Source organism: Bufo bufo, chromosome 4 (genome assembly GCF_905171765.1).
Source record: "Bufo bufo chromosome 4, aBufBuf1.1, whole genome shotgun sequence".
Taxonomy (NCBI): Eukaryota; Metazoa; Chordata; class Amphibia; order Anura; family Bufonidae; genus Bufo; species Bufo bufo.
In genome coordinates, this window is record NC_053392.1 from 20,490,022 (window position 1) to 20,516,403 (window position 26,382).

A 26,382-nucleotide genomic window follows, 5' to 3' on the forward strand; every position below is an offset into this window, starting at 1 on the left:
TCATTTTTAAATTTTATTTATTTTTGCCACCATTTCAGGCAAAATCGATTTGTTAAAAAATGTATGTGGGAGTTGGCCCTTGGCACCTATCGGACAGTGTTCACACACTATAGGTAGGTTTAGCAGTAGGTCCTGCGCTACACTGAGATACCTTGGCGGGCTCCGATATGTGTGAGGGTTTAGCCTTGCATTGTCACTTGCATACTATTGTGGAGCACCATTTGCAGTGGTCATAATAGATTTGCTACCACGAAGCATGATTCGGCTTTGCAACAAATCAAATTTTTCCTGAAATTCGGATCAAAGTCAATTTATTTGCCTTCAATTCGCTCCACATTTTACATTCTGATCAGCTTTTTGAGGAGCTTGTGTTTCTATTCTATTTTTATTTTTTGCGGACCCATTGAAATGACTGGTGTCGTATACAGTCTACAACAAAATCAGAATGGACACAAAGAAAATATGTGTGTGCATGAGCCCTTGGGCATAGAACATTATAAAACTGGCTCCCTGCTCTCACTGACGGGATCAGAGATACCTGATTCCAGCAGTTAAACCCCTCGGATGCCATGGCTTTCTGATTCTCCCTTACATTTAGATGTGGCGAAGGATTCGCTGAAGTTATGGAGAGGGCGATGCCTCTAAATAGCTCCAGCGGATCCACCACCAGCTGTAGGGTTTATTAAGACTGGGGTCTAAAACGCCGGTCTTTATAAATTTGCCTCATAGTGTATATGTTCAACTTTGAACAAAGCATCAGCATAAATCAATGTAGTTCAGGTAAGACGGGAAGACTATCTTATAGAGAGCTGCAAAACTGGCTGCAGAAAAGTCCTTCCTATAGGTCCCAAAGGAGTCAATGAGTGATCTAAAAAACTGAAAGGTAACTACTCCTGACGAAGCTCCAAATGTTCCTGAGAATGTTCAGATTATCTTTTGTATAAGAAGGAAGCCTTTAATGTTACAAACTTCCGTACAACGCATTTCAATTTATTCTCATACATGTGACCATTTGGTGGTTCTTGAGAACATTTGGACTTGAAGAGTTGGGAATTGTTGCGTTTTTTTATTTTTTACACATCTAAGGGTGCAGCAATCCTGAGCACATGGGTGTTACCAGAGACTGACTTTCGAGACACAGTAAATATCAATGTGATTACGCATCTGACATCTGATACATCTTGAAGCCATTTGAAAAAGTTTTGTAATGTTCTGCATCATATCTTGTGAAATTCTCCATTGTATCTGAACCCGTTCTGCAATGTTCCTTCCTCCTTTCTTGAGTGACCTGTATAAATATCTAACATCTAATGAACATCTCATCAAGGTCTCCAGCAGTCAGACATGTCTCCAGTGCCCTGCCTCGTCCTACTGCTCGCCTTTAGCTATGTGAGCACCTCAGCATTACCTGATGCAGAAAAGATATTACCAATACCTGGTGAGTAACCAAACTCAATGTAGACCTGATGAGTAACCAATGTAGAACCTCTGGGCTTCATATTGAAAGGCTGAAAGAATCTATGGACCTAAGATTTATTTAAGGAGGGGATGATTCTACACTGAGGGCCTGTTTGGCTTGATGTGCTACTTTGTCTTTGAAAGGGTTCTCCTCTTTGGAAAATCCATTTATATTAGAAGGATCCCTTGAAACTGAGCAGCTCACTCAATGGGAACCCTCAGCAATCTGCTGTAATCTATGGGGAAACATGCAGAAAACTCTCAATACAGCACCACCGCTGGTAAAATGAAGCATTGTATAGATAGTGGCCATTCATATTGATTGATTGCCTGAGTAATACCTCATTCACACGTCAGTGTTTTGGTCACTGATTTCCATCATTGAACATGAGCCAAAACCAGGATTGGAGCCTCCAGAGACATAAGGTATAAGGGAAAGATCTGCTCCTGTTCTGTGTTTAGAGCGCACTTGCTACCTGATCGTAGCGTGCCCGAGGGTTGCAATGGCAATCGGGGCCTAACAAAAGCCCCCAGATGTGCCATGGACTTATAATGGATATGTTGTGGCAGTTTTTTTGTTTTTTTCATGTGCTTGGAGTAGGGTTCTCACCCTGTTTAGTTATGAAAAAAGCCCAGCACTCCAAAATATATATGCAAAATGTGATTTATTTACAAGTGAAGTTATTTACATGTAACATTTCAGTCAATGGAGAACTTTTTCAAACTAACATAATAAGAAATATATAGATATAATTATGATATGTAAGAATATACACAATAATAGAGGACATAATTCATATACTCAAGGATACCAAAGTGTATCAAGGCCAGGGAAATTAAAATATAAGAATTCAGTAATGGGTAGACATAATACTACAGTAATAACGAGGACACATAATTATGTCTCATAGAACATGGTCATATGTATATTGAGAAAGGCAGCAATACTAGAGATGGAGACATGGCAGTGAGCTAGAAAATGTACATTGTAATAACATCCTGAGTTATGGATTCATATTCCGGTCCAGAGTCAGATGGTGAAGATCAACACAGAGAAGGTCTTTTCATCCTGGCTCTAGTAAGTGCTACATAGTAAAGTCCAAGGCAAAAGTATGATGACCCAGTAGAGTGCCATAGAGGTAGCATATAATGTAGGCAACTTACAGATGATATAATGTGCTATGAAGTCATAATTAGGAAAAGTAACATGAAATCATAATTTCCAGAAACACCAGGTCCTGTCTCTTATCGAATGATGCTATGAGAAGAAAAGAGTAGATTATAGCTATGGAGAATGTAGTCACACAGCTGGACCAGCGCTGGGGGAATGGAGCTGATGTCTACTTTCTCTTCTCATAGCACCTTGCTCATTATATGACCTTGTTCTATGAGACATGCATGCTTATGTTCCCTCACTACAAATTTCCTTGATCTTGAGATGCATTGGTATCCTTAAATATGAACTACAGTACAGACCAAAAGTTTGGACACCTTCTCATTCAAAGAGTTTTCTTTATTTTCATGACTATGAAAATTGTAGATTTACACTGAAGGCATCAAAACTATGAATAAACACATGTGGAATTATATACATAACAAACAAGTGTGAAACAACTGAAAATATGTCATATTCTAGGTTCTTCAAAGTAGCCACCTTTTGCTTTGATTACTGCTTTGCACACTCTTGGCATTCTCTTGATGAGCTTCAAGAGGTAGTCCCCTGAAATGGTTTTCACTTCACAGGTGTGCCCTGTCAGGTTTAATAAGTGGGATTTCTTGCCTCTCTAAATGGGGTTGGGACCATCAGTTGCGTTGAGGAGAAGTCAGGTGGATACACAGCTGATAGTCCTACTGAATAGACTGTTAGAATTTGTATTATGGCAAGAAAAAAGCAGCTAAGTAAAGAAAAAAACGAGTGGCCATCATTACTTTAAGAAATGAAGGTCAGTCAGCCGAAAAATTGGGAAAACTTTGAAAGTAAGGTGACCTGGCCTCCACAGTCACCGGACCTGAACCCAATTGAGATGGTTTGGGGTGAGCTGCACCGCAGAGTGGAGGCAAAAGGGCCAACAAGTGCTAAGCATCTCTGGGAACTCCTTCAAGACTGTTGGAAGACCATTTCAGGGGAATGACTTAAGCTCATCAAGAGTGTGCAAAGCTGTAATCAAAGCAAAAGGTGGCTACTTTGAAGAACCTAGAATATGACATATTTTCAGTTTCACACTTGTTTGCTATGTATATAATTCCACATGTGTTAATTCATAATTTTGATGCCTTCATAGTCATGAAAATAAAGAAAACTCTTTGAATGAGAAGGTGTGTCCAAACTTTTGGTCTGTACTGTATATCCTCTACATTCCTTATATAATATGTTGATATACTATGTAGGTGTCCACTGTGAAACAGGCTTGATGTTAGACTGTCCTGGTGATTATTTAGGTAGGTCATGGTGTCTGAGCTGTAGTCCCTCACCTTGCAGCAGTGTCTGTAATGCTGTCACTAATGACTCTCTTGTCACACTGCTGCTTTCTTAAAGCTGTGTTTTAAATTCTGAAGGTCTCTGGAGTATTAGTCTCTGGATATGGTTTCAGAATATCCCATTGGATTGTCGGTCTCACAGGGAATTGGATCTGGTACTTATGAGTAGGAGCTCAGCATGTGTTTCCTCCTTGCTTATGGCAAATACAATAAAATAAATATCATCAACACGTAGGAAACATTGCAGATACCCACAGGTCTGATGTACTGCAGGTGTCTGAACCATTGTCCCTAACCTGCAGCAGGGTCTGTTAAACTGTAGCTTGCTGGTTACTCTTCTGACTTTTTACCACTGTAGCTTTTCAAGTTTCCTTGTAGTTGTCTCACAGGAAACTTGAATCTGAAGCTGGTCTCTAAGACCCTTGGAGTAAGAGCAATTGGTTGTGTGTCCACACTCCTCACTGTACTAGCCAGAACTCCCCATCCTGGCCGGAAGGAGGACCAGTCCACTCTAACCCAGAGCGGAAGAACACGGTGGTTTACCCTGTCCTTGCCAACCATACCTCTTCATGCTAGGGTACTGCATATATGTTATCTCAGTTTGAAAAAGGCCCCTATTCACTGAAACCCCATTTGCATAAATCACATTTTACGCTTTTAATATATACTTTGGGTTGCTGGGGTTGTTTTTTAACTGTGCCATAAACATGAGCGTTTTGGGTTCCACTTAAAGGGGCTATGTCATGACTTATGTAAAAGTTTAACATCATGCATCGTATAGTACATGACAGTCTCTTTCCAACAACGAATGAACAAGCCATTCACCTTGAATGGATCCAGATTCCTCATTCACTGCTCCAATTGTTCAGCTAGATTTTTTTTCAGGCTGGAAAGTGAGAGTATGTGTCCTTTCTCCCCCCTGGTGAGTCCCTTCTGCTGTACCTCATTCCCTGTAACTTCCAGAGGTTTTAACCAAGATGTGGTTGACAGTTTGAGATTTAAACTGAGAACGTGCTAGTTGGAAAAAGGCTGAATATTTTTGTGGCACAACTCCTTTAAAGCAGGGCTAACGTGAATGCTATAACACCCAAAAAAACAAAGACAAGTTAGGTCTCATCCTTAAGTATTATATATACCTGTGACATATCTTGTTGTCCATAAACTACAAGCTGACTTGGATACTCTGAGTGATTGGGCATCAACTTGGCAAATGTAGGTCAATGTTGATAAATGCAAAGTTCTGCATCTTGGTGGTAGTAGTCTCTGTGCTTTATGTGTCCTAGGTGATGTAACACTGGGAGAGTCGCTTCTAGAGAAGGATTTGGGTGTCCTTGTAGATGGTAGATTAAATTACAGCATACGATGTCAATCGGCTGCTTCTAAGGCGACCAGGATATTGTCATGCATTAAACGAGGCATGGACTCGCAGGGCAGGGATGCAATATTACCACTTTTACCACTTTACAAAGCGCTGGTGCGGCCTCATCTGGAATACGCAGTCCAGTTCTGGGCACCAGTCCATAGAAAGGACGCCCTGGAGCTGGAGAAAGTACAGAGAGCAACTAAACTGATAAGGGGCATGGAGGGTCTTGGTTATGAAAGATTAAAATAATTTAATTTATTTAGTCTTGAAGAGATGTCTAAGGGGGACATGATTAACCTGTACAAGTATATAAATGGGCCATACAAAAAATACGGCAAAGCTGTTCCATGTAAAATGTGCTCAAAAGACAAGGGGGCACTGCCTCCGGATGGAGAAGAAAAAGGTTGTCTCCAGAAGCGTCAAAGCTTCTTTACTGTAAGAACTGTGAATCTGTGGAATAGACTTCCTCAGGACGTGGTCACAGCAGGAACATTGGACAGTTTCAAAAAGGGTTTAGACGAATTCTTAAAAGTAAAAAACATAAATGCTTATGAAAAAGTGTTAAATGTCTTAATTCCTTTTGGGATTTGCATCCCCACCTTTCCCTTGGTTGAACTTGATGGACTTATATATTTTTATTTTTTTAACCATATTATCTATGTAACTATGTAACCTGTGACCTCCATTGTGTCCAGTGTCTTCTCGTTATTAGTGATGGGCGGCAGGGGCAATCTAATTTGATATTTTGCAAATATTCGTCATACATTTGCGAATTCCAGAATTCACTATTTTCTTGTTTGCGAAAACCGGAATTGTAATATTCGTGTAATGCTTGCGCAATACGTGCAACTTCACATTTTAGCAGGTCTGACTACATATTACTGATAGGTTCTGCTGTTCACAACAATACTTAATGCATTAATCAGCTACACAATATCAGTATCTAACCTACACTGACTATGTCCCACTAACTATCTGTAATATATAAGCTAACTAACTATCTAAAGTAATGACACTGGAAAGCACAGCAATAACACTGCTCTCTCTGCATACAAGGGCTGCTGGGGAGGTTCTTATATAGTAAGGGGTCGGCAACTTTCCTATTGGTTGCTAGGGATGTTGCTCAGACAGACATTTCAGCTTTCTCATTGGCCCACAAGCAAAAAGCAGGGAGGGATCATGGGTTCAGATAAAAAATAAAATAAATCTAGAATATTCGTGAATACGAATATATAGCACTATGTTCTACATATTTGCGAATTCTCGAAGTGGCAATATTCGCGATCAACACTAGTTTTTTTTCTTCCATATCAGTTTTTGACTTTGAGAAGCCGGGGACTTGTCCTGCGGATGTGGACTACCCGAGGTGTGACAATCCCGCGATTCACTACTTACCAGATTGTAATCAAGACCAAGACTGTGAGGGGGAGAAGAAATGCTGCTTCTCAGGATGTAAAAACCGCTGCCTGCTCCCTCTACAAGGTAAATGGTGGAAATCATAAGAAAAATGACTGTGGGGAGTCTTCTCATCTGGATCACCAGGACTACTCAGGGGAACTATCTGGAGGATAGCAATATCTAGTAGGGGCCACTGGGGCACTATTGGATCTCATTACAGGTACTAGTGAAGACCATGTGGGGCTTACTGGAGGGTATTACCATTACCAGTGGAAACCAAAGGGGGCTGTATTGAAGGAGACCAAAGATACTGTTGAGCACCAGAGATATTAGCATTAAAGGGATATTCCAGTTGTTACAAGTTATCCTGTATCCACAGGATAGGAGATGACTATTAATCAGTGTAGGTCCTACCACCAGGATCCCCACCGATTATGAGACCAGTGACTCTGTACCCCCAAAATGAACACAGTGGCAGTTACGCAGTTCCAAAGATAATTGAGTATAGCACTTGGATATCTCTGAAACTCCCATAGCAATGAATGGAGTGTCAGCGCGCATGCCTTACCTCCAGCTGTGTTCATTTTGGGGGGCTCATTGGGGAATACATACCCATTCTGATGATTGGTGGGGGTCCCAGTGGTAGGACCCTGGCTGATCAAATACTTATCCCCTATCCTGTTGATAGGAGAACTTCAAACAACTGGAATACCCCTTAAAGGGAAACAGATACTAGTGAGGTGCTCAGGGGTTGGAAGTAACTACAGCTGGTATAGTAGACAGATGTGTATTGTATTTGGTCACATTTACTTGTGGAAATCAAAGTTACTAATAGAGACCACAGGGATCAGGATTGGTGGAGAAAACAAGGGTCAGTATTGGAGGATATCAGTTACTAGTGGAAACCATATGCATCAGTATTGGAAGGGATTGACTTTCTGGTGTACATCATAGGGATCACTACTTTGCTACTACTGGGGGCCATAGGGAAATGCATTGGATTTGCCACCTTTACAGTGGAGGCCAAAGAATATGGCAGTGGAAGGGATCAGTTATTCTAATAGACCACAGACATTAGTATTGTAGTAAATCAGTTAGCTAGGACCACAGGTGCCGGCACTAGAAGGAATCACAATCTCTAGCAGGGCCCACAGGTGTCACCAATAAGGGCTGTGTTGGAGGGGAGGGTCACAGTTATTGGTGGTGGTGGAGTTAGAAGGGATCACAATTTTTAGTGAGGACTAGTAGACATCTAACATTATTTACTATGTTGTCTCTTTGCAGTTAAGAAAGATTCCTGTCCATACTTCAACCATTCGATCTGTGTGCATGTCAGGCCTTCACCTTCAGAGTGCCACTCAGATGATCAGTGCCAAGGAACCGACCGCTGCTGCTGCTCAGGCTGCAACCGCCGGTGCGTCCCAACAGTGACAGGTGAGGTATATGGCTATTGGGATGTAATTTCACTCACTCACTTGTCTGCATTAAGGTTGCCAAGATATTGTGGGCAAAATGTGGTACTCCCATGCAGATTGGAGCTAGGAGTATTTGGGAAGGGCTGAATAGAACTGGGTTATTTAGGATTAGGTCACATCATATCACTGATGCGCCATTTTATTCCCATGAACTTTTATGTAACCTCACGTCCTCGTATTGCACTGTTGATCTCATCTAACTCAGTGGTGATAATGTTGTACAATGCCACCTGCTTCATACCTTTAGACCTGCTATTGCTCATCAAAGTCATGTTCCACCAAATAGTGGATTGTACATAGAAGGGTACCTGCTGATGACTTTTCAGAATAAGATGCCATTCGTGTATACAATCAATAGCATTATGTCTGACCATTATATGACTAGTATTTGGATTTTTTTTAGCAGTTTTCTATGCCAGAGACTTCGTTTATATTTTCAGATGTCCATGAACCAGTGGGTAGAGACCGTCTTGTATCATGTCTGTCCATTGAAATTATAGAGAAGTACTGAGCAGTATAGAAGTGAATAAAGCACTTGGGTTGGGATATTATACTTACTCTTAGCTGCCATGTCATTATTGTTTCTCTATCTCAATCTGATGTTCACTGCTCCTCACTTCCCTCTCCATAGACTTCTATAGGATGATCCTTCAGTAAGCAGGCAGCCCATTTTGGTTTTAGCAATTAAGATATATCAAAGAATTGAGAGAGAATGTTAGTTTATTACAATGTTTTTTATATTCACTTCTATTGTTCAATATGTTAAAAGATAAAGTGTGTTCTCAGGCCATTTGATGACCCAGAGGAAATAATCAGCAGGTAAATCTACAACTGTGGTGAAACCAAAACTCTCAGTTTGGAGCTGGGAGAGCATGCTGATAGTTAGTTTCATTATATCTGGAGAGCCAAAGTTTGCAAACACCTGGTCCAGTCATTGCAGAGATGAGTATTACTGAGGTGGGAGATTCGGAAGTCACCATTCAGGTATATGATCTGCCCCAATATTAGACAAATAAAATGATAGCCACCATCATGTTGTCTCAATAGTCAGGTGACAATACAAGATGTTCAGATGATGAGGCTAAGTCAACCACTGTATAAGGCGCTCCACTCTAACCAGGGGTCTCTGTTTTCTTCTTCATCTTGTAGTGAAGCCAGGACAATGTCCAGCACCAAAGAAAACGTGCTTCAAAATTGATTCTGCACAGTGTAAAACTGACAGCAGCTGCACTAGGAATAAGAAATGCTGTGACCGGTGTGGACTGAAATGTGTGACTCCAGAACAGGGTAACTGCAATGTATATAAATATGGTGGAAGTGGTCGTCAACTCGTCATATAACCAACCAGGTGTAGCCAGATATTGAAATTACCAGATCCAGCAAGGAACAACTATTTTTGCCATCGCACGGCAGTTTGTTTCCTTTGTTGTAATGAGGGAGAATCTGGAGGTCACTAGATGGAACTATGGGTCGTCCCTCCAGTTTTGTAACTTTGCAATACACAACCCATATTCACCGTCAGCCTCCAACAATGGCCACATTACACTCCACCATTGCTTTCTGTTATCAGGAGTTGTCCTTGGTGGTTTTTCTTCTCTCCACCTTTTTTGTACAAGTTCTCGCCTAATATAGCATGGAAAGTACACATGTTTCTCTATTCTTGAGTTTGACATCCTGCTGCATCTTAAATCTCATATTTACCTAAGTGGAAGAGAGGGGGAGGCTGCACATCCTGGCAGTTTAGTCACAGTTAAAGGGTTACTTTGCTGATAACAGAGGCCATACACAGTCCTAACGAATATGTTGTGTGAGTGAAAAGGTTGCCATGCAGCAGATGGTATAGTCCTGGTAGTCCTCTATAGATGGTGACCAGGCTGCTCTATACACCGATCTGAGCCTTTTCTGTCCCTACTGAGATAATGATAGGGGTGATGGCCTGCTTGCAATTTAGTCAATGGTTGTGTATGCTCATGCAGATGATATGTCCTGTATCTTGTATCTACAGAACATGATGGGGTATGCCCCACCAGCATCGAGAACTTGTCCTGCCTCACATTTTATAAAGCCCTGTGTAACCGAGACTCTGACTGCCCACGGAAGCAGAAATGCTGCCTGTCCGATAACACCCTGCAGTGCCAGGCAGTTAAGAATGGTAAATATGACACATTACAGCTTTACATACATCTTAATCATGTTTACATTAAACCAGGGAACCTGCTCTGGAGAACTACTGATAAAGGTCCAGTGGAGTTAAGTTTGCCATCAGAGAAGAGCCATAACATCCTAATGTTGTGTCAATGATTCTTCATAGGATTGTAGATATCACGTTAGACACAAGAACCAGATAATAGCAGACCCTTTTAGCAGAATTTCCCTCTTTATTGGCAGGAGACATCCAGTTACAGCGTTGGTTGGCCATACACATTAGATTAATGTCAACCGGACCCACCGATTTTGGTGGAAGGAGTCCATCAACTAATGTGTAAGAGGCCTCCTGACTCTTACCCAGCCGCAGATGGAGAGAGTGAGCTGTTGGATCTCAATCCTTTGGTTCTTGAGGAGATAAGCCATCTAGGTGTTTTGGCAGTGGTTCTTTTCCTAGTGAGAACACAATCAAGCTAGGCTGAGCTTTATTTCTAGCTTTACACACAGAAATTCAAGGATTTGAATTTCTTTATTATAACTTTTTCACCAGATATGATCCCAACATGTCATGCAATTAAACAGAATTATTATACTGGGGGTTAATGAAAATTTGAAATTCAATCATTTCAGAAATTTTATTTTTGTGCTAGAAGCCTCACTAAATGTAGGGTACTCCATACCCTGTAATACACCCAACCACTTTGTATATTCTAGAATGTCTACCATTGCAAACATAACTTAAAGTACAATGTCCCTTTGATTTTGGATCTGATGAGGGCCTGGAAGTCTTGTTTTAAAAGCCTGCCCCTGTCAACATGTAATCAAATGTCCTTTCCTAATTAATATAAGATCTGCTAGAGAAATTTTCATAGATCCAGCATCTGGTAAACATCAATTAAGATATAATGGAAGACAGTGATAAGAGAAAATCTGCAGACATGTTTCAAACATCTTATTCTCGGCAATGAATTCAAATTAGAGATGAGCCTATTTCTTGAAATTCATTTCATGTCCAATTCTCCAAATCCTTCACAAATTTTGATTTAGGCCTGAACTGATTCTATCCGAATCAAAGTGCTCCAATTGGCCTGAAAATTGGTATACTGATGTAGCCAGGATTAAAGTCATACCTGGTGCGTTATCGCATTAGTTTATCATTCAGACTTAGTTTGACTATAAGCTGTAAAGCTTAATGTTGGTATCAAGTTGCACTATTGCGATGGTGCCCTAACCCACAGATTTTGCTGCTAGCTAAATCTGTATGACACGCTGAGGTTTCTGATTACTTATATTTTTTCTGTTATATAAGCACACAAGGTATTATGAGAAAAAGAAAGAAGTTTGAGAGCAAGTTTTCAAATATTATGCCTCAATGGGGGTAGATCCCTTCCCCTGTTTATACATTTGAATGTCAGAAGAAAGGGCGGCTTGTTCTGCACAAGCATCCAAAAAAGGGCAAACCCATATGTATACAGGGACAAGGGTTAATTGTCCAGAAAAAAACCAGAGGCTTGTTATGAACAAGTTTTGAAAAATACTCCCTTATTTTGGGTCAGCAGCAGTACAGTGCACATGTGGTAAAGGCAGGTGGTTAATAGTAGTATGTGGCCACAATAATGGTGGCAGCAGTAGTGGCACAGCATTAAACAGACAAGGCAGTAGTGGCAATAATGGTAGTAGTGGCTGCTGTGTACAGGTAATAGTAGTGGCAGTGGTGCATGAGGAATTTATTTACTGCTTTATGAGGCTTATACAGACGTTCCATCATTTGCAAGGTGGAATTCTAGCAATTTAGAATGTTGCAAATTTTAGACCATACTGTCTTTGCAAGTCCAGGAGGCTGTTATATATGAATGGTTGAAATGCAAGAACTAGTGTTGATCATGAATATTCGAATTGCGAATTTTAATCGCGAATATCGGCACTTTGAATATATATATATATATATATATATTTTTTTTTTTTTTTAAATACCACTTTTGCTATTCGTTTTACTACTAACATTGGCGAAGAAAGCCATGAGAGAGAAATAAGATGGAGGATCACATGACACTGGTAGAAAGTGGGGGAGAGGGCTTGTCCTGATTGAAAGACAGCCTCATCAGACTATTCTGGGGCAGTAGGCAGGGAGGAAAGCATCATACTGTGTTCAGCTTCTGACCTGGAGTGTCTGACAGTGACAAAAAAAAAATGAACATAGACACACGCCACTAATGTAGTTTGACAGGAACACTATAGGGAGAAATATAATTGTGTAGATTTTAGGGAATTTGATCAGGGAAAGCTTTGAGAGACTGAGGGGGCGGTCACTCTGTACTTAATACAGCTGCTTGCTGCTACAGCAACTCAGCCTGGAAGTTCTGTATATGAACAGGGAGAAAGCATTCTACATAGGCTTATTGTCTGCACAGCATCCCGATAGCATTCTGCTGCAAACTGAGTAATTGCTTGGTTGTTTTTCAGTACGTTATATGTTATGAAATGCATTACAGCAAAAGCATTTTAGAACAATAATGCCATTGTTATACCCATTATATTGAATGCATTGAAAGACATTATACTGCATCCGTGTTAGTGGATCCATTACTGCATGAGACCGTGCTACATTTTAGTAAAAAAAATCATTGTTGAACTAGTGATTTTAAACACTCAAGGGCTCATTTATTAACTGATATACATCAATGTTGTGGCATATATCAGTGCAGATTTTGTTAGATGCCATTTTGCAACAAAATCAGACTTTTTCCTGCTCGCGCCACTTTTCTGACAGATTGCAGAAAGGGGGCATGGTGTGGGCAGGGAAGAGGGTGGACCAGCAGTTTTTGGCAGAGAAAATTTCTTAAATCTACACCAGCAATGGAGCTGGTGTAGATTTTAAGGTACTGTCACCAGAAAATGACCTATTGTTTAAATTACTTTTTTATGTTTAACCTATTTTTAAAGAATTTTTGACTTATTTTCCATGCCAATATCTATATTTGAACAAAAAATCCTGCAGTTTTCACACTGACCACTAAGCCTAATAGGCGCCACTTCTTGGTCTGCACAGATCACTTTACTGCAGTTACCTGCTTATCTATACACAGAGGTGATATCATTACAGGCAGGATTGGAATGAAAGATAAGACAGGATCCACCATTCATGATAGGTGACGGTCAAAGCTGATCTGTTTTCCTTGTACAATGACCTCTGCACAGTTCACAGAGCATTTGTAAATGCTGTTAAGAACAGCTCAGGCAAGATGGCCGCCTCCATAATCATGTTCAGGAGATATAATAATAAAAAAAAAATTGTAATCAGAAAATAAAAACAGATTAGAAAAATGTGTTATCTAGTTTTCACTGGCAGATAACATTTTTGATGACCCATTTCCTTTAAGTTTGCTGCATGGCCTGCTAGAGGATGTACCAAAGTTATTTAGAGGCCTACACATAATTTAGATGGGTGTGTAAGCCAAGCACAGCTGCCGCTAGCTCTGAGTATCTTACCTTTGGCAGTTGTTCTCCACAGTGCTGGAAGACAAACATTGCAATGTGCAAGATCTGTATGGACTTCTACCTGTCCAAGCTGTTGGAGGTGCAGTTGCTGCTGTACCACTTAGTTGTGCTAGTGGGGGCATAGGCAGTTGAAGTTCGAGTGATTTTATAATTTTCCGTTAACATGGTTATAATGGAAAATAACATTCTTAAGACAGAATAAATAATAAAAAAAACTCACCTCATCCACTTGATCATGCAGCCGGTATCTTCTTTCTTCAGGACCTGCAAAAGGATCGTTTATTTAGCATTGTCTTAAGAATGCTATTTTCCGTTATAGCCATGTTATAGCGGAAAATAATAACGTGAAGTTCGGGCCCCTATTAATCCGAACTTTGACCTGAAGGTCAGCCGAACCCAGCGAATCCGAACTTCCACGGGTTTGCTCATCCCAGTCAATGACATTGTGGCTGAGCTGCAGTTGGAAGAAGCGTTTGAGATCCCTCAGTAATAACCTAAAATACTAGTCCGAAATCTGTCAGGGCATCTCAGTTTTTGTTTTGTTTTTTTGCGAAATATAGCAATACAAGTATGTTACAATGCAGAGAGTAGCTCTTTACATCTTTGATTGAAAACACGTGAAATATTAAACTGAAATCTCTGCCAGGGCATCTCCAGACAGTTATGTATGTTCTTTTATTTTCTGCAAAAAATAGCAATACAAGTGAGCAACATTTGTTTTACAATACAGAAGGAAGCAATTGAAATCTATGAGTGAAAACTCATGAAATACCAATTCAAAAATGTGTGTCAAGGGCATCTCCAAAGTCGTTGGTGTATGGGCGAGGTAATCTCATAGTTGGCTGACAACTCGTGTTTTACACTACAGAAAGCTTATGTTTGAATTTCCATATTTAAATGCACAAACATTTGGCCCCAATTCTGTTAGTGGTGCCAGTAGCAGTGTCTTCAGGGAGTTTGTTAAAAGGGAAGGATTATTGCAATGCTCTGTCTTTAAGTTCCAGAAATCAGACTTGCAAGCCGATCAATACTTTGTGTGACTGTGTAAATTAGGCCCAAAAATGTCAGGAATATGGATGGGTTTCAAACAAAAGACCCAGGGCTAGGCCTTGTCCTCCCAGAGCGAGAATGTGGGTAGTAGCAGCACCAGCTTTTCGTCTAGAGACAGTAGTACTAAGCTTCGAAAAAGGTGGAACATTATCATTGAGAAGAAATAGGATGAGATTGTGGATTGGATGGTTCACTCCTTCTCTGTTGCAGCAGGATGACATGGTGGTGACTTCAGTGGCATCCTTTCTGTCTTTATTGCCCCTTCCTAGTGGAGTGCTTTCTTGTTTTCCTAGGAAGAGGAAACCAAAACTCCACCACTATGGCAGACAGTCAAGACAGTCTCCCTGTAAAAGACTTGTGTGAGTGCAGTCACTATTTACAGTGTACTGAGAAGGAGGCTGGGGACATCATGGATAGCTGTGTTGGTAGTGGTAGTAATGGCACCTGTAGCCATGGTATTGGTGGTGGGGGCAGAGACAGTGTCAGTCGGGGCAATACAGAGCAGGAAATAGAAGGGAGACCAAGGAATCCACTATGATTGTTAAGGGACATTGGAAGGTTTAGAATATGAAAAGGCATGAGCCATGTGCCGACAACTTGTGTTTTTTTAAACTTTGTTTAACGTCATCAAACGTGTTTACCCAGAGCTATGTATGTCAGTGTCACTCAGACATCATTTACTATTGCTCTCATTGCATTCAAGAGCTTAGGGAGAGGGAGGGGAAAAGCAAAAATTCACGATCTTTTTTTTTTTTACCAAACTAGATAACATGTTTTCCTAAAAAATGAGTCGTCGGAGACTAGTGAGTGTTAAATACCTACTACTACAATTAATGGGTGTCCCTTCACTAGAAAGGCCTATTTTTTTGTAGGTAACCAAAAGAGATAAAATACTTAAAGACTTGAAAAAAAGGCATTCAACACCAGGCTCTTCTATTGTGCACTGGAAGGTGTTGTGGGCAGCCTGTCCCAATGCCAGGAGGCACCAATTTATAGCTTCATTTTGTGGCCTAGCACAAAGGTTATCTTCTGCTGGAGAGCAGCTCAAACTTTCTGGTTTCTACTACTGTTACTCGAGTATTAGACATTGGGATATTGGATGTTATTTCCATAATTTTTGCTGTGCTTGTGCTAAAATTTCCATTATCAACTGCAGAAAAACCTGGATCCTGTCCTATTCCGAGCACTCGGTGCAAGACTCCTCTTCCCGCTCCTCTGTGTACCTCTGACAGAGTCTGTCCTGGAGACAAGAAGTGCTGCACCCCTTTATGTACCCAGGAGTGCACAGACCCCCTTATAGGTAAGTGCAAATGAGTTACATGTGCAGAGAAAATGAAGAAATCTATAAAAAATTATCATTCTGATCAATTGTCTAATCGTTGAATCTCTCAGGTTGTCTGCATCTGAAGGGTAATCTGAAGCTCTTCCACTGATCCACCATGAGCCATTCACTATACTGGGGTCATCTATTGTAGCAGAAAGGTCCTTTTAGTCTCTTTAGTCACAAAGTCTTGCGCAAAACTTCTATCTTATAGCTACGCCCTCTTTACTAGTGCCAGAACATATACACCCTAGACCTCTTGAAATGAAATATTTCAAGTCTTTTGACTACTGGAAAACCTCAACTTTCTCCTTTTTATTGCAGAGATGAAGATACCCATATCCTTACCCTAAGTGTGCACCTCTTCCAACCAGAAAAGCTGTGATGTTGGCTGAAAAATGGAAGTGTGGTTTGGTGGAAGTGTGAAGTCTTCATTCAACGCAAAAGTGGATAATAAGTATAGATGTGATGTTCAGAACTTTTTCCGCACATATAAAACTGGTGCTTGTGGTGACACAACATGCAATAAATGTTAATTATATCACCCTTTGTGCTTATTGTCCTAAGTGACCCTGAGAAGAACACGGAGGTAAAGGTACACCTGCCTGGGGTTATCATGTAACACCAATGATTATTAGAGCAGAATAAAATAAGTGAATGCAGAGCTATTCACAGAAGAGATGAGCAAATTTCTTGAAATTCTTTTCCCTTCTGATTCAAATTTGTCAAATTTGATTCAGGTCCAAATCAATTTTACCTGAATTAAAAGTGCTCCAATTGGCCTGAAAATAGTTATATGGCACTCTGAAGTCTCATAGGACTCTCTCTTACTCCCCCACCTTTTAAGCTCTTTAATTCAATGACATCAATAGTAAATACGGTTAGTGACACTGGTGTATATAGCTATGGGTAAACACATGGTTGAAGTTAACAGACAGCCTATTTAAAAAAAATTAAAATGAGAACGTTCTAAAAAGTTGCCCTTGTGGTGGGGGGGGGCACATTGTGTTTAAACAGTCATGAAAGGGTAGGGAACAGTGCAGCTCAGTGCTCCACCTGCACCACTGCCTCTACTTGCTTGCATTATCTGCCCTAAGTGACGGCCCACAACTGGACGACAACCCCTACTTAGCTAACTGCAGAGGCCTAAACCAAAATGGAAAAAGAGTAAGAGAGAGGTGAAAACTAGTCAGACAACCAGAACTTGATCAAAATCCTAAATCTGATACAAATACACAGCTAATTGAAACCAGGACAAAGTCAGCAGGAAAAGGCAAGGTCACAAACTAGCAGTGTTAAATACAAGGAGGTCACGGCAGAGGCAAAATTGTAGAAACTGGCAAAGTTTAGTGATCCAGGCTTAAAAAAACAATCAGGCAGCAGCTGCCTGTTTCATTCAATATCCTGTCTCGGGAAGCATGCAACTCTGGCACAAAACCTGATTGGCCCGGCATCTTGGCTTCCCTGACAGGTAGTTCAACCCCACTGTCAGCGGGGCTGGTTGCTGTAACAAAAGAGCACTGCCGGTGCCGCTTCCATATTGCAGCTGGACTTACAGCAGGAGCACAGAGAGCTACAGTTATGTTCAAAATTATTCAACCCCCAATGCTGTAAAGGGTTTTATGGAATTTAGTGTACATTTGTAATTGTGTTCAGAATGAAATCTTACAAGGACTTTTTAAAGAACCAAATGCAACTAAAATGACATCAATTGTTTTTGTAATACAGTATTAAATGTTTTTTTTTGTGACTTCTTCATTGACACAATTATTCAACCCCTTAAAGACTACCACTCTTAAGAACAGAGGTTCATTCAAGTGTTTTCGATCAGGTATTGAAAACACCTGTGGATGTCAAGGAGCAGCAATCAAGCATAATAAGCACCAATTAGGCAGATGTAAAAGGACTGTGATACTCAGCTCCTTCTAGACATTTACTGGTGTGTTTACAAACATGGTGAAGTCAAGAGAATGGTCCAGGAAGACAAGAGAAGAGGTGATTTCTCTTCACAGGAAGGGCAATGGCTATAAGAAGATTGCAAAGATGTTAAACATACCAAGAGACACCATAGGAAGCATCATTCGCAAATTCAAGGCAAAGGGCACTGTTGAAACGCTACCTGGTCGTGGCAGAAATAAGATGCTGACTTCGACTGCTGTGCGCTACCTGAAGCGCAAGGTGGAGAAAAGTCCCCGTGTGACTGAGGAACTGAAAAAAGATTTGTCAGATGTGGGTACTGAAGTTTCAGCTCAGACAATAAGGCGCACACTGCGTAATGAAGGCCTCCATGCCAGAACTCCCAGGCGCACCCCCTTGCTGTCTCCAAAGAATAAGAGTCGACTGCAGTATGCCAAAAGTCATGTGGACAAACCACAAGTTTTGGGATAGTGTTCTGTGGACTGATGAAACAAAATTAGAACTGTTTGGGCCCATGGATCAACGCTATGTTTGGAGGAGGAAGAACAAGGCCTATGAAGAAAAGAACACCTTGCCTACTGTGAAGCATGGCGGAGGGTCAATCATGCTTCGGGGCTGTTTTGCTTCTACAGGTATAGGGAAGCTTGCAAGGTACCATGAATTCTCTTCAGTACCAGGAGATATTGGATGAAAATGTGATGCAGTCCGTCACAAACCTGAGGCTTGGGAAACGGACCTTTCAACAGGACAATGATCCCAAGCATACCTCCAAGTCCACTAGAGCATGGTTGCAGATTAAAGGCTGGAACATTTTGAAGTGGCCATCGCAGTCACCAGACTTAAATCCGATTGAGAACCTCTGGTGGGACTTAAAGAAATCAGTTGCAGCGCGCAAGCCTAAGAATGTGACTGAACTGGAGGCTTTTGCCCATGAAGAATGGGCGAAGATACCCGTAGATCGCTGCAAGACACTTGTGTCAAGCTATGCTTCACGTTTAAAAGCTGTTACAACTGGAAAAGGATGTTGTACTAAGTACTAAGATTGAATGTCACTTGGGGGTTGAATAAAACTGATAATGATGTGAGCACAGAAAAGACATTTGTGGTTATTTCATTATAAATGTTATGTTATATTTGTCTGACTTACAAGGGCCTCTTTGATTTAATTGTAAACAAGATGACTGAAATGATCAAAATCAATGTCAAACTGGCCAAAACACTCAATTTCAGTGGGGGTTGAATAATTTTGAACACAACTGTAAGTGTGTTATACGCACAGTGCTGTCAGAAAAAAAAAAACGGCAATGCACACTGGTATTGACAAGGGTATATTGATGCAGTAAAATGCGCTGAGTGAAACTAGCTTCAAAATGCATTGAACCAAACCATTTTCAGTGGTAGAAAAACTGCACCAGTTGTTTTTTTTTAGTTTTTTTTTTTATTAGAAATAAAACAGGCAGCTAAATATATGCTGTTTAGGGTGCAGGGAATATGCCTATAAAACACTTATGAACTGTACAAGCTTGAGGTTTTTGGGAAAAAATGCTGGCTGCTTATGTGCACAATAAGATGATTTTATTTATTTTTTTGTAGGCACTGCAGGAGTTTTGTGCATATAATCCAGTGCACGACTACATGGACAGCTCCAGCAGCTGCCCTCCCTGTAAAGAACACCGTACACTGCCCTTATGCTCTCCCTCTCTACTGATAAAACCTGACTTTCTACATGGTAAATTAATCCACCTAAATAAACTATCACTAATTAATCCCTACAAGTCGCTAATACAGCTGGCTTGTGTCTGTTAGAGCCCTGATTATTACACGCATACAATATTCAGACAGCACTCCAGGTTTGTGATATCGAAGTGAAGGTTTTACTCAGACAAGTTAGTGCACATCAGTGTAGCAATTTTTCGGGCTTATGACATTTGGAGCCTTTCATCAAGCTAAATACACTGCGTGCAGAATTATTAGGCAAATGAGTATTTTGACCACATCATCCTCTTTATGCATGTTGTCTTACTCCAAGCTGTATAGGCTCGAAAGCCTACTACCAATTAAGCATATTAGGTGATGTGCATCTCTGTAATGAGAAGGGGTGTGGTCTAATGACATCAACACCCTATATTAGGTGTGCATAATTATTATGCAACTTCCTTTCCTTTGGCAAAATGGGTCAAAAGAAGGACTTGACAGGCTCAGAAAAGTCAAAAATAGTGAGATATCTTGCAGAGGGATGCAGCACTCTTAAAATTGCCAAGCTTCTGAAGCGTGATCATCGAACAATCAAGCGTTTCATTCAAAATAGTCAACAGGGTCGCAAGAAGCGTGTGTAAAAACCAAGGCGCAAAATAACTGCCCATGAACTGAGAAAAGTCATGCGTGCAGCTACCAAGATGCCACTTGCCACCAGTTTGGCCATATTTCAGAGCTGCAACATCACTGGAGTGCCCAAAAGCACAAGGTGTGCAATACTCAGAGACATGGCCAAGGTAAGAAAGGCTGAAAGACGACCACCACTGAACAAGACACACAAGCTGAAACGTCAAGACTGGGCCAAGAAATATCTCAAGACTGATTTTTCTAAGGTTTTATGGACTGATGAAATGAGAGTGAGTCTTGATGGGCCAGATGGATGGGCCCGTGGCTGGATTGGTAAAGGGCAGAGAGCTCCAGTCCGACTCAGACGCCAGCAAGGTGGAGGTGGAGTACTGGTTTGGGCTGGTATCATCAAAGATGAGCTTGTGGGGCCTTTTCGGGTTGAGGATGGAGTCAAGCTCAACTCCCAGTCCTACTGCCAGTTTCTGGAAGACACCTTCTTCAAGCAGTGGTACAGGAAGAAGTCTGCATCCTTCAAGAAAAACATGATTTTCATGCAGGACAATGCTCCATCACACGCGTCCAAGTACTCCACAGCGTGGCTGGCAAGAAAGGGTATAAAAGAAGAAAATCTAATGACATGGCCTCCTTGTTCACCTGATCTGAACCCCATTGAGAACCTGTGGTCCATCATCAAATGTGAGATTTACAAGGAGGAAAAACAGTACACCTCTTTGAACAGTGTCTGGGAGGCTGTGGTTGCTGCTACACGCAATGTTGATGGTGAACAGATCAAAATACTGACAGAATCCATGGATGGCAGGCTTTTGAGTGTCCTTGCAAAGAAAGGTGGCTATATTGGTCACTGATTTGTTTCTGTTTTGTTTTTGAATGTCAGAAATGTATATTTGTGAATGTTGAGATGTTATATTGGTTTCACAGGTAAAAATAAATAATTGAAATGGGTATATATTTGTTTTTTGTTAAGTTGCCTAATAATTATGCACAGTAATAGTCACCTGCACACACAGATATCCCCCTAAAATAGCTAAAACTAAAAACAAACTAAAAACTACTTCCAAAAATATTCAGCTTTGATATTAATGAGTTTTTTGGGTTCATTGAGAACATGGTGGTTGTTCAATAATAAAATTAATCCTCAAAAATACAACTTGCCTAATAATTCTGCACTCCCTGTATGTGTGGCAACGTGAGCGCCGGCCTTGGTGGACAACTGGACCACTACCCCCTTGGATGGTCCAAGTACTATTGGCAGCTGACCTGCAAGGAAACAGAGATCCTGGTGCAAAGCACAAGCGGTCTAGGCATATCGTAAAACATGGAGCACAGGCAAACTAGCAGAAAAGGAACCCAAACAGACATACAATCATAGGACACTCTTCAGACAGAATAACAGGAACCCTGAAAATACCGAACAAGAGACAAGGCAGAACTGTCAGACACAAGACCAGGCTTCAAGAACACAGACGAGGCAGAAACAGACGGACATGACAAGGAAACTGAATAGGCTGAGGAAATGCAATGTTATACAATGTAGCACAAGACATGTCCGCAAAACTCCACAGTCAGCCTACATGGCAAGGCGGTGTCACCTGCTGTGACACATTGCAAATATCTTCATGGGAGAATTTGATGAAGAACACATCATATACAAAGGTAATCTATTCTTCCTTTTGCACATGATTTTTGCCATTGTTTCAGCAACACCACCTGGGGGATCATTGTTGCCCTTAATTTTTTGGATGTTTTTTGGACATCACCATTTCACATCAAGAAAATAGGGTACTGATTGCAACCTCTTTTACAGTGGTCGACACCAATAGTTATATATACACACAACGTTTATCACTGTACTGACAACAGGACGTTCACAGAACAGGCCGGTATGTTAGAGAAAAGATTTTTAGACATGGGTTACCCCAAGAATGTAATGGAACAGCCTCTAGGTACGAGCTTTATTACTCAATACAACAGTCTTACAAAAACATTGGCATATCCTGCAGCGTGATCCATACCTGATCCTACCAAGGAATCTGAGAATTACATATAGAAGGACCCCCACGGTCAAGAACCATCTGGCGCCTAGTATAACAAAATAACATCGAAACAATAAGGAAACATAAGCTGGAAAGTAAACACTATGAGGCTGGGTTCACATGGGCGTTACGGGAAAAGATGCGGGTGCGTTGCGAGAACATGCACGATTTTTCCACGCGAGTGCAAAGCATTTTAATGCCCAGACCCAAACCCGGACTTCTTCACAGAAGTTCGGGTTTGGGTTCAGTATTCTGTAAATTTTATTATTTTCCCTTATAACATTGTAATAAGGGAAAATAATAGCATTCTTTAATACAGAATGCTTAGTAGAAGGTCAATTAAGGGTTAAAAAAAAAAAAAAAATTAACTCACCACCTCCAATTGATCGCGTAGCTGCCGGTCTCCTGTTCTTTCTTCAGGACCTGTCAAAGGATCTGTGGTGACGTCGCTAAGCTCATCACATGGTCCATCACCATGGTGATGGATCATGTGATGAGCACAGTGATGTCACCACAGGTCCTTTGACAGGTCCTGAAGAAAGAATAAGAGACCGGCAGCTACGCGATCAATTGGAGGTGGTGAGTTAATTATTATTTTTAACCCTCAATTTACCACCTACTAAGCATTCTGTATTAAAGGATGCTATTATTTTCCCTTATAGCCATGTTATAAGGGAAAATAATACAGTGAATAGACTTTCATCTTAGCAACCATGCGTGAAAATTGCTCTGAAGAGGGGAGGGTGCCTAGTTGACAGGGAAAGGTCAGAAATTAATGGAAACACCACTGAAATGGTCCGCGAACAGCATGGAGAGGATGTCTGGATACATCTTGGACTCCCAGGTCGCTGCTGGGAATGATGTTGTCCGAGTAGTACACCACTTTTACAGACTGAAGATAAAATCGATTTTAGAGGAAAAATTGTTAGGAAACATTCTTTCCTTTATATTTACTTGTATATAAAGTGCAAGTGCTGCCACAAATTACAAGGAAGAGGCACTCCGATACAACCTGTATATCACATAAAGGAGGGCCTCATTCACATTGTGGTACAATTGTTCAGGTAGTGGGACTCCTACACTCATAAAGCCTATGCACTAAGTGAAAGGGCTGCCAAAAATTACAAGGAACCGGCACTCCAATACACCCTTTATTACACCTAAAGGAGGGCATCATACACACCCTTGAAAAATTATGATTGATGGCCTGCTGGTGACCCTCAAAAACATTAGGAGCAAGGGCCTGCTGGTGACCCTTTAAAACATTAGAGGCGAGGGCCTGCTGCTGAGCTGATCATCTAAAACATTAGAGGCGAGGGCCTGCTGCCAAGTTGACCATCTAAAAAATGTTGTGGGCGAGGGCCTGCTGCCGTGCTGACCATCTAAAACCTTAGGGGTGAGGGCCTGCTGCCGAACTGACCATCTAAAAAATTTTGTGGACGAGGGCCTGCTGCCGAGCTGACCATCTAAAAAAGTTTGTGGGCGAGGGCCTGCTGCTGCGCTGACCATCTAAAAGATTTTGTAGGCGAGGGCCTGCTGCTGAGCTGACCATCTAAAAATTTAGGGGTAAGGGCTTGCTGCTGAGCTGACCTTCTAAAACATTAAGGTTGAGGGCCTGCTGGTGACCGTCAAAAACATTATGGGTGAGGGCCTGCTGCTGACCCTCTGAAACATTAGGAGTGAGGGCAGCCTAATAAGCAAGTTGATATGATGGAGGAGGAGGACGAAAAAAGGGAGATTGAACCATATACCCTTTTTTAGTGGTGGAAGGGGTGCATGGGAATACAGTGTATTCAATACACTATAAAAGCCACATTTAGAGTGCCTTTATGTTCAGCCACTTTCCTCTGGTGCAGTAGAGAAGTCGGGGGCAATCCAGGCCTTGTTCATTTTTGTAAGAGTCAACCGGTCAGCATTTTCAGTTGACAGGCGGATGCGCTTATCAGTTATTATTTCCCCAGCAGCACTAAATACCCGCTTTGACAAAACCCGCGTGGCGGGGCAGGCCAGTACCTACAAGGCGTAGAACGCCAGTTCGTGCCACGTGTCCAGCTTGGACACCCAATAGTTGTAAGGCACACAGGGATCACTGAGGACGCTGACACGGTCTGCTATGTACTCACCTTCTTCCAAAATTTTTCCCTCCTTGTGACACTAGGCCGTGCATCAGGCTGAGGGTGCTGGCGGGGTGTCATAAAACTGTCCCAGGCCTTGGAGAGTGTTGCCCTGCCTCTGTTGGAACTGCTGTGTGTTCCCTCATCTCCCTTCCTCGGTTGGCAAAGGAACTATGTACTCTGCAGCCAGCATTGTCAGCTGGAAATTTTTGGAGCAATTTTTCCACAAGGACCTTCTGGTATTGCACCATTTTGCTCGTTCTCGCCACCACAGGAAAGAGAGATGAGAAGTTCTCTTTGTAGCGGGGGTTGAGAAGGGTGAACAACCAGTAATCGTGTTGGCCAAAATGCGTACAACGGGAGGGTCATGGGAAAGGCAGCCTAACATAAAGTCAGCCATGTGGGCCAGAGTCCCAACAGACAAGAATTCGCTGTCCTCATCAGGAGAATGACTCTCAATCTCCTCATCCTCTTCCTCCTCTTTTACCCATCCACGCTGAACAGATGGAATAAAACTTCCATGGGTACTACCCTCTGTAGCGGAGGCAACCGTCTCATGCTCCTCCTCCTCCTCCTCATTATCATCCAATTCACGCTGAGAAAACAAACTGAGGGTGGTCTGACTATCACCATGTGCACTTTCTTCCACCATTTCCACCTCTTCCACATGCACATGCACAGCGTCTGCCTTAATTGTGAGCAGTGAGCATTTGAGTAGACACAGAAGTGGGATGGTTACGCGTTATCTCCGCTCACCATCTGTGTTGATTCCTCAAAGTTGCGTAAAACCTCACAGAGGTCAGACATCAATACCCACTCCTCGCTTGTAAAGAGCGAAGCTGACTGGAAAGGCGACGACTATGTTGCAGCTGGTATTCCACTACTGCCCTCTGCCGCTCACAAAGCCTGGCCAACATGTGGAACGCGGAGTTCCAGCGCGTGCTCACGTCACACAACAGTTGGTGAGCTGGCAATTGCAAGTGATGCTGCTGCGATGCCAGACCGGCATAAGCTGTCGATGATTTGCGAAAAATGGGCACACATTCGGCGCACCTTCGTAGCTCAGGCAAATTGGGGAAGGTTTGGAGAAACCGCTGAACCACTAGGTTGAACACGTGGGCTAGGCATGGTATGTGTGTGAGCTTGCAGAGCTCCAAAGCCGCCACCAAGTTACGGCCATTATCAGACACAACCATGCCTGGTTTTAGGTTGAGTGGCGAGAGCCACAGCTCAGTATGGTCCTTTATCCCCTGCCACAGCTCTGCGGCGGTGTACTGTTTGTCACCTAAGCAGATCAGTTTAAGCACGGCCTGTTGCCGCTTCCCCACTGCAGTGCTACACTGCTTCCAGCTACTGACAGATGGCTGACTGGTACGGCAAGATGATTATGTAGGTGCTGGAGGAAACTCTGATGGAATTAGGACCCACAATCCTTGGCGTCAGTAGCACCTGTGCCATCCCAGGGTACGACTCGCTCCCAGCCTCCACAACATTCACCCAGTGTGCCGTCAGGGAAATGTAGCGTCCCTGGCCAAAAGCACTTGTCCATGTGTCAGTCGCTAAGTGGACCTTCCCAATCACTGCGTTTGTCAGGGCACGGGTGATGTTACATGACACATGCTGGCGTAAGGCTGGGACTGCACCCCGTGAAAAATATTGGCGGCTGGGGACAGTACTTAGGGTCCACAAGCCTAAAAGGCAACATTTCCAGGGCCAGCAATTTGGAAAGGTGCACATTTAGTGCTATTGTCTGTGAGTGGGTGGCTGGGTATTTGCGCTTTCGTTCAAA

At 42.0% G+C, this 26,382-nt stretch overlaps 1 protein-coding gene across 2 annotated transcripts; it reads left to right on the plus strand.

The window, feature by feature from the left end:
- The first annotated feature begins 1,301 nt into the window (after nt 1–1,301).
- On the plus strand, nt 1,302–16,730 carry LOC120997048 (WAP four-disulfide core domain protein 3-like). 2 transcript variants are annotated; one of them, XM_040426951.1, is made up of 7 exons: nt 1,302–1,438; nt 6,626–6,781; nt 7,982–8,131; nt 9,322–9,459; nt 10,178–10,324; nt 16,022–16,165; nt 16,511–16,730. In XM_040426951.1, exons 1-7 carry the CDS (start codon nt 1,345–1,347, stop codon nt 16,537–16,539), a joined length of 858 nt encoding a protein of 285 aa, XP_040282885.1. In that variant the 5' UTR covers nt 1,302–1,344; the 3' UTR covers nt 16,540–16,730. The 2 variants fall into 2 exon arrangements, with proteins under 2 accessions (XP_040282885.1, XP_040282883.1); XM_040426949.1 differs by having other exon boundaries at nt 1,303–1,438; nt 6,614–6,781.
- The last annotated feature ends 9,652 nt before the right edge of the window (nt 16,731–26,382 follow it).

Coding starts and splice junctions, on each gene's coding strand:
- LOC120997048 (XM_040426949.1), top strand. CDS start 1,345: ATGTCTCCAGTGCCCTGCCTCGTCCTACTGCTCGCCTTTAGCTATGTG. Junction 1,439..6,613: donor AAAGATATTACCAATACCTG/GTGAGTAACCAA, acceptor CTTCCATATCAG/TTTTTGACTTTGAGAAGCCG. Junction 9,460..10,177: donor ATGTGTGACTCCAGAACAGG/GTAACTGCAATG, acceptor TTGTATCTACAG/AACATGATGGGGTATGCCCC.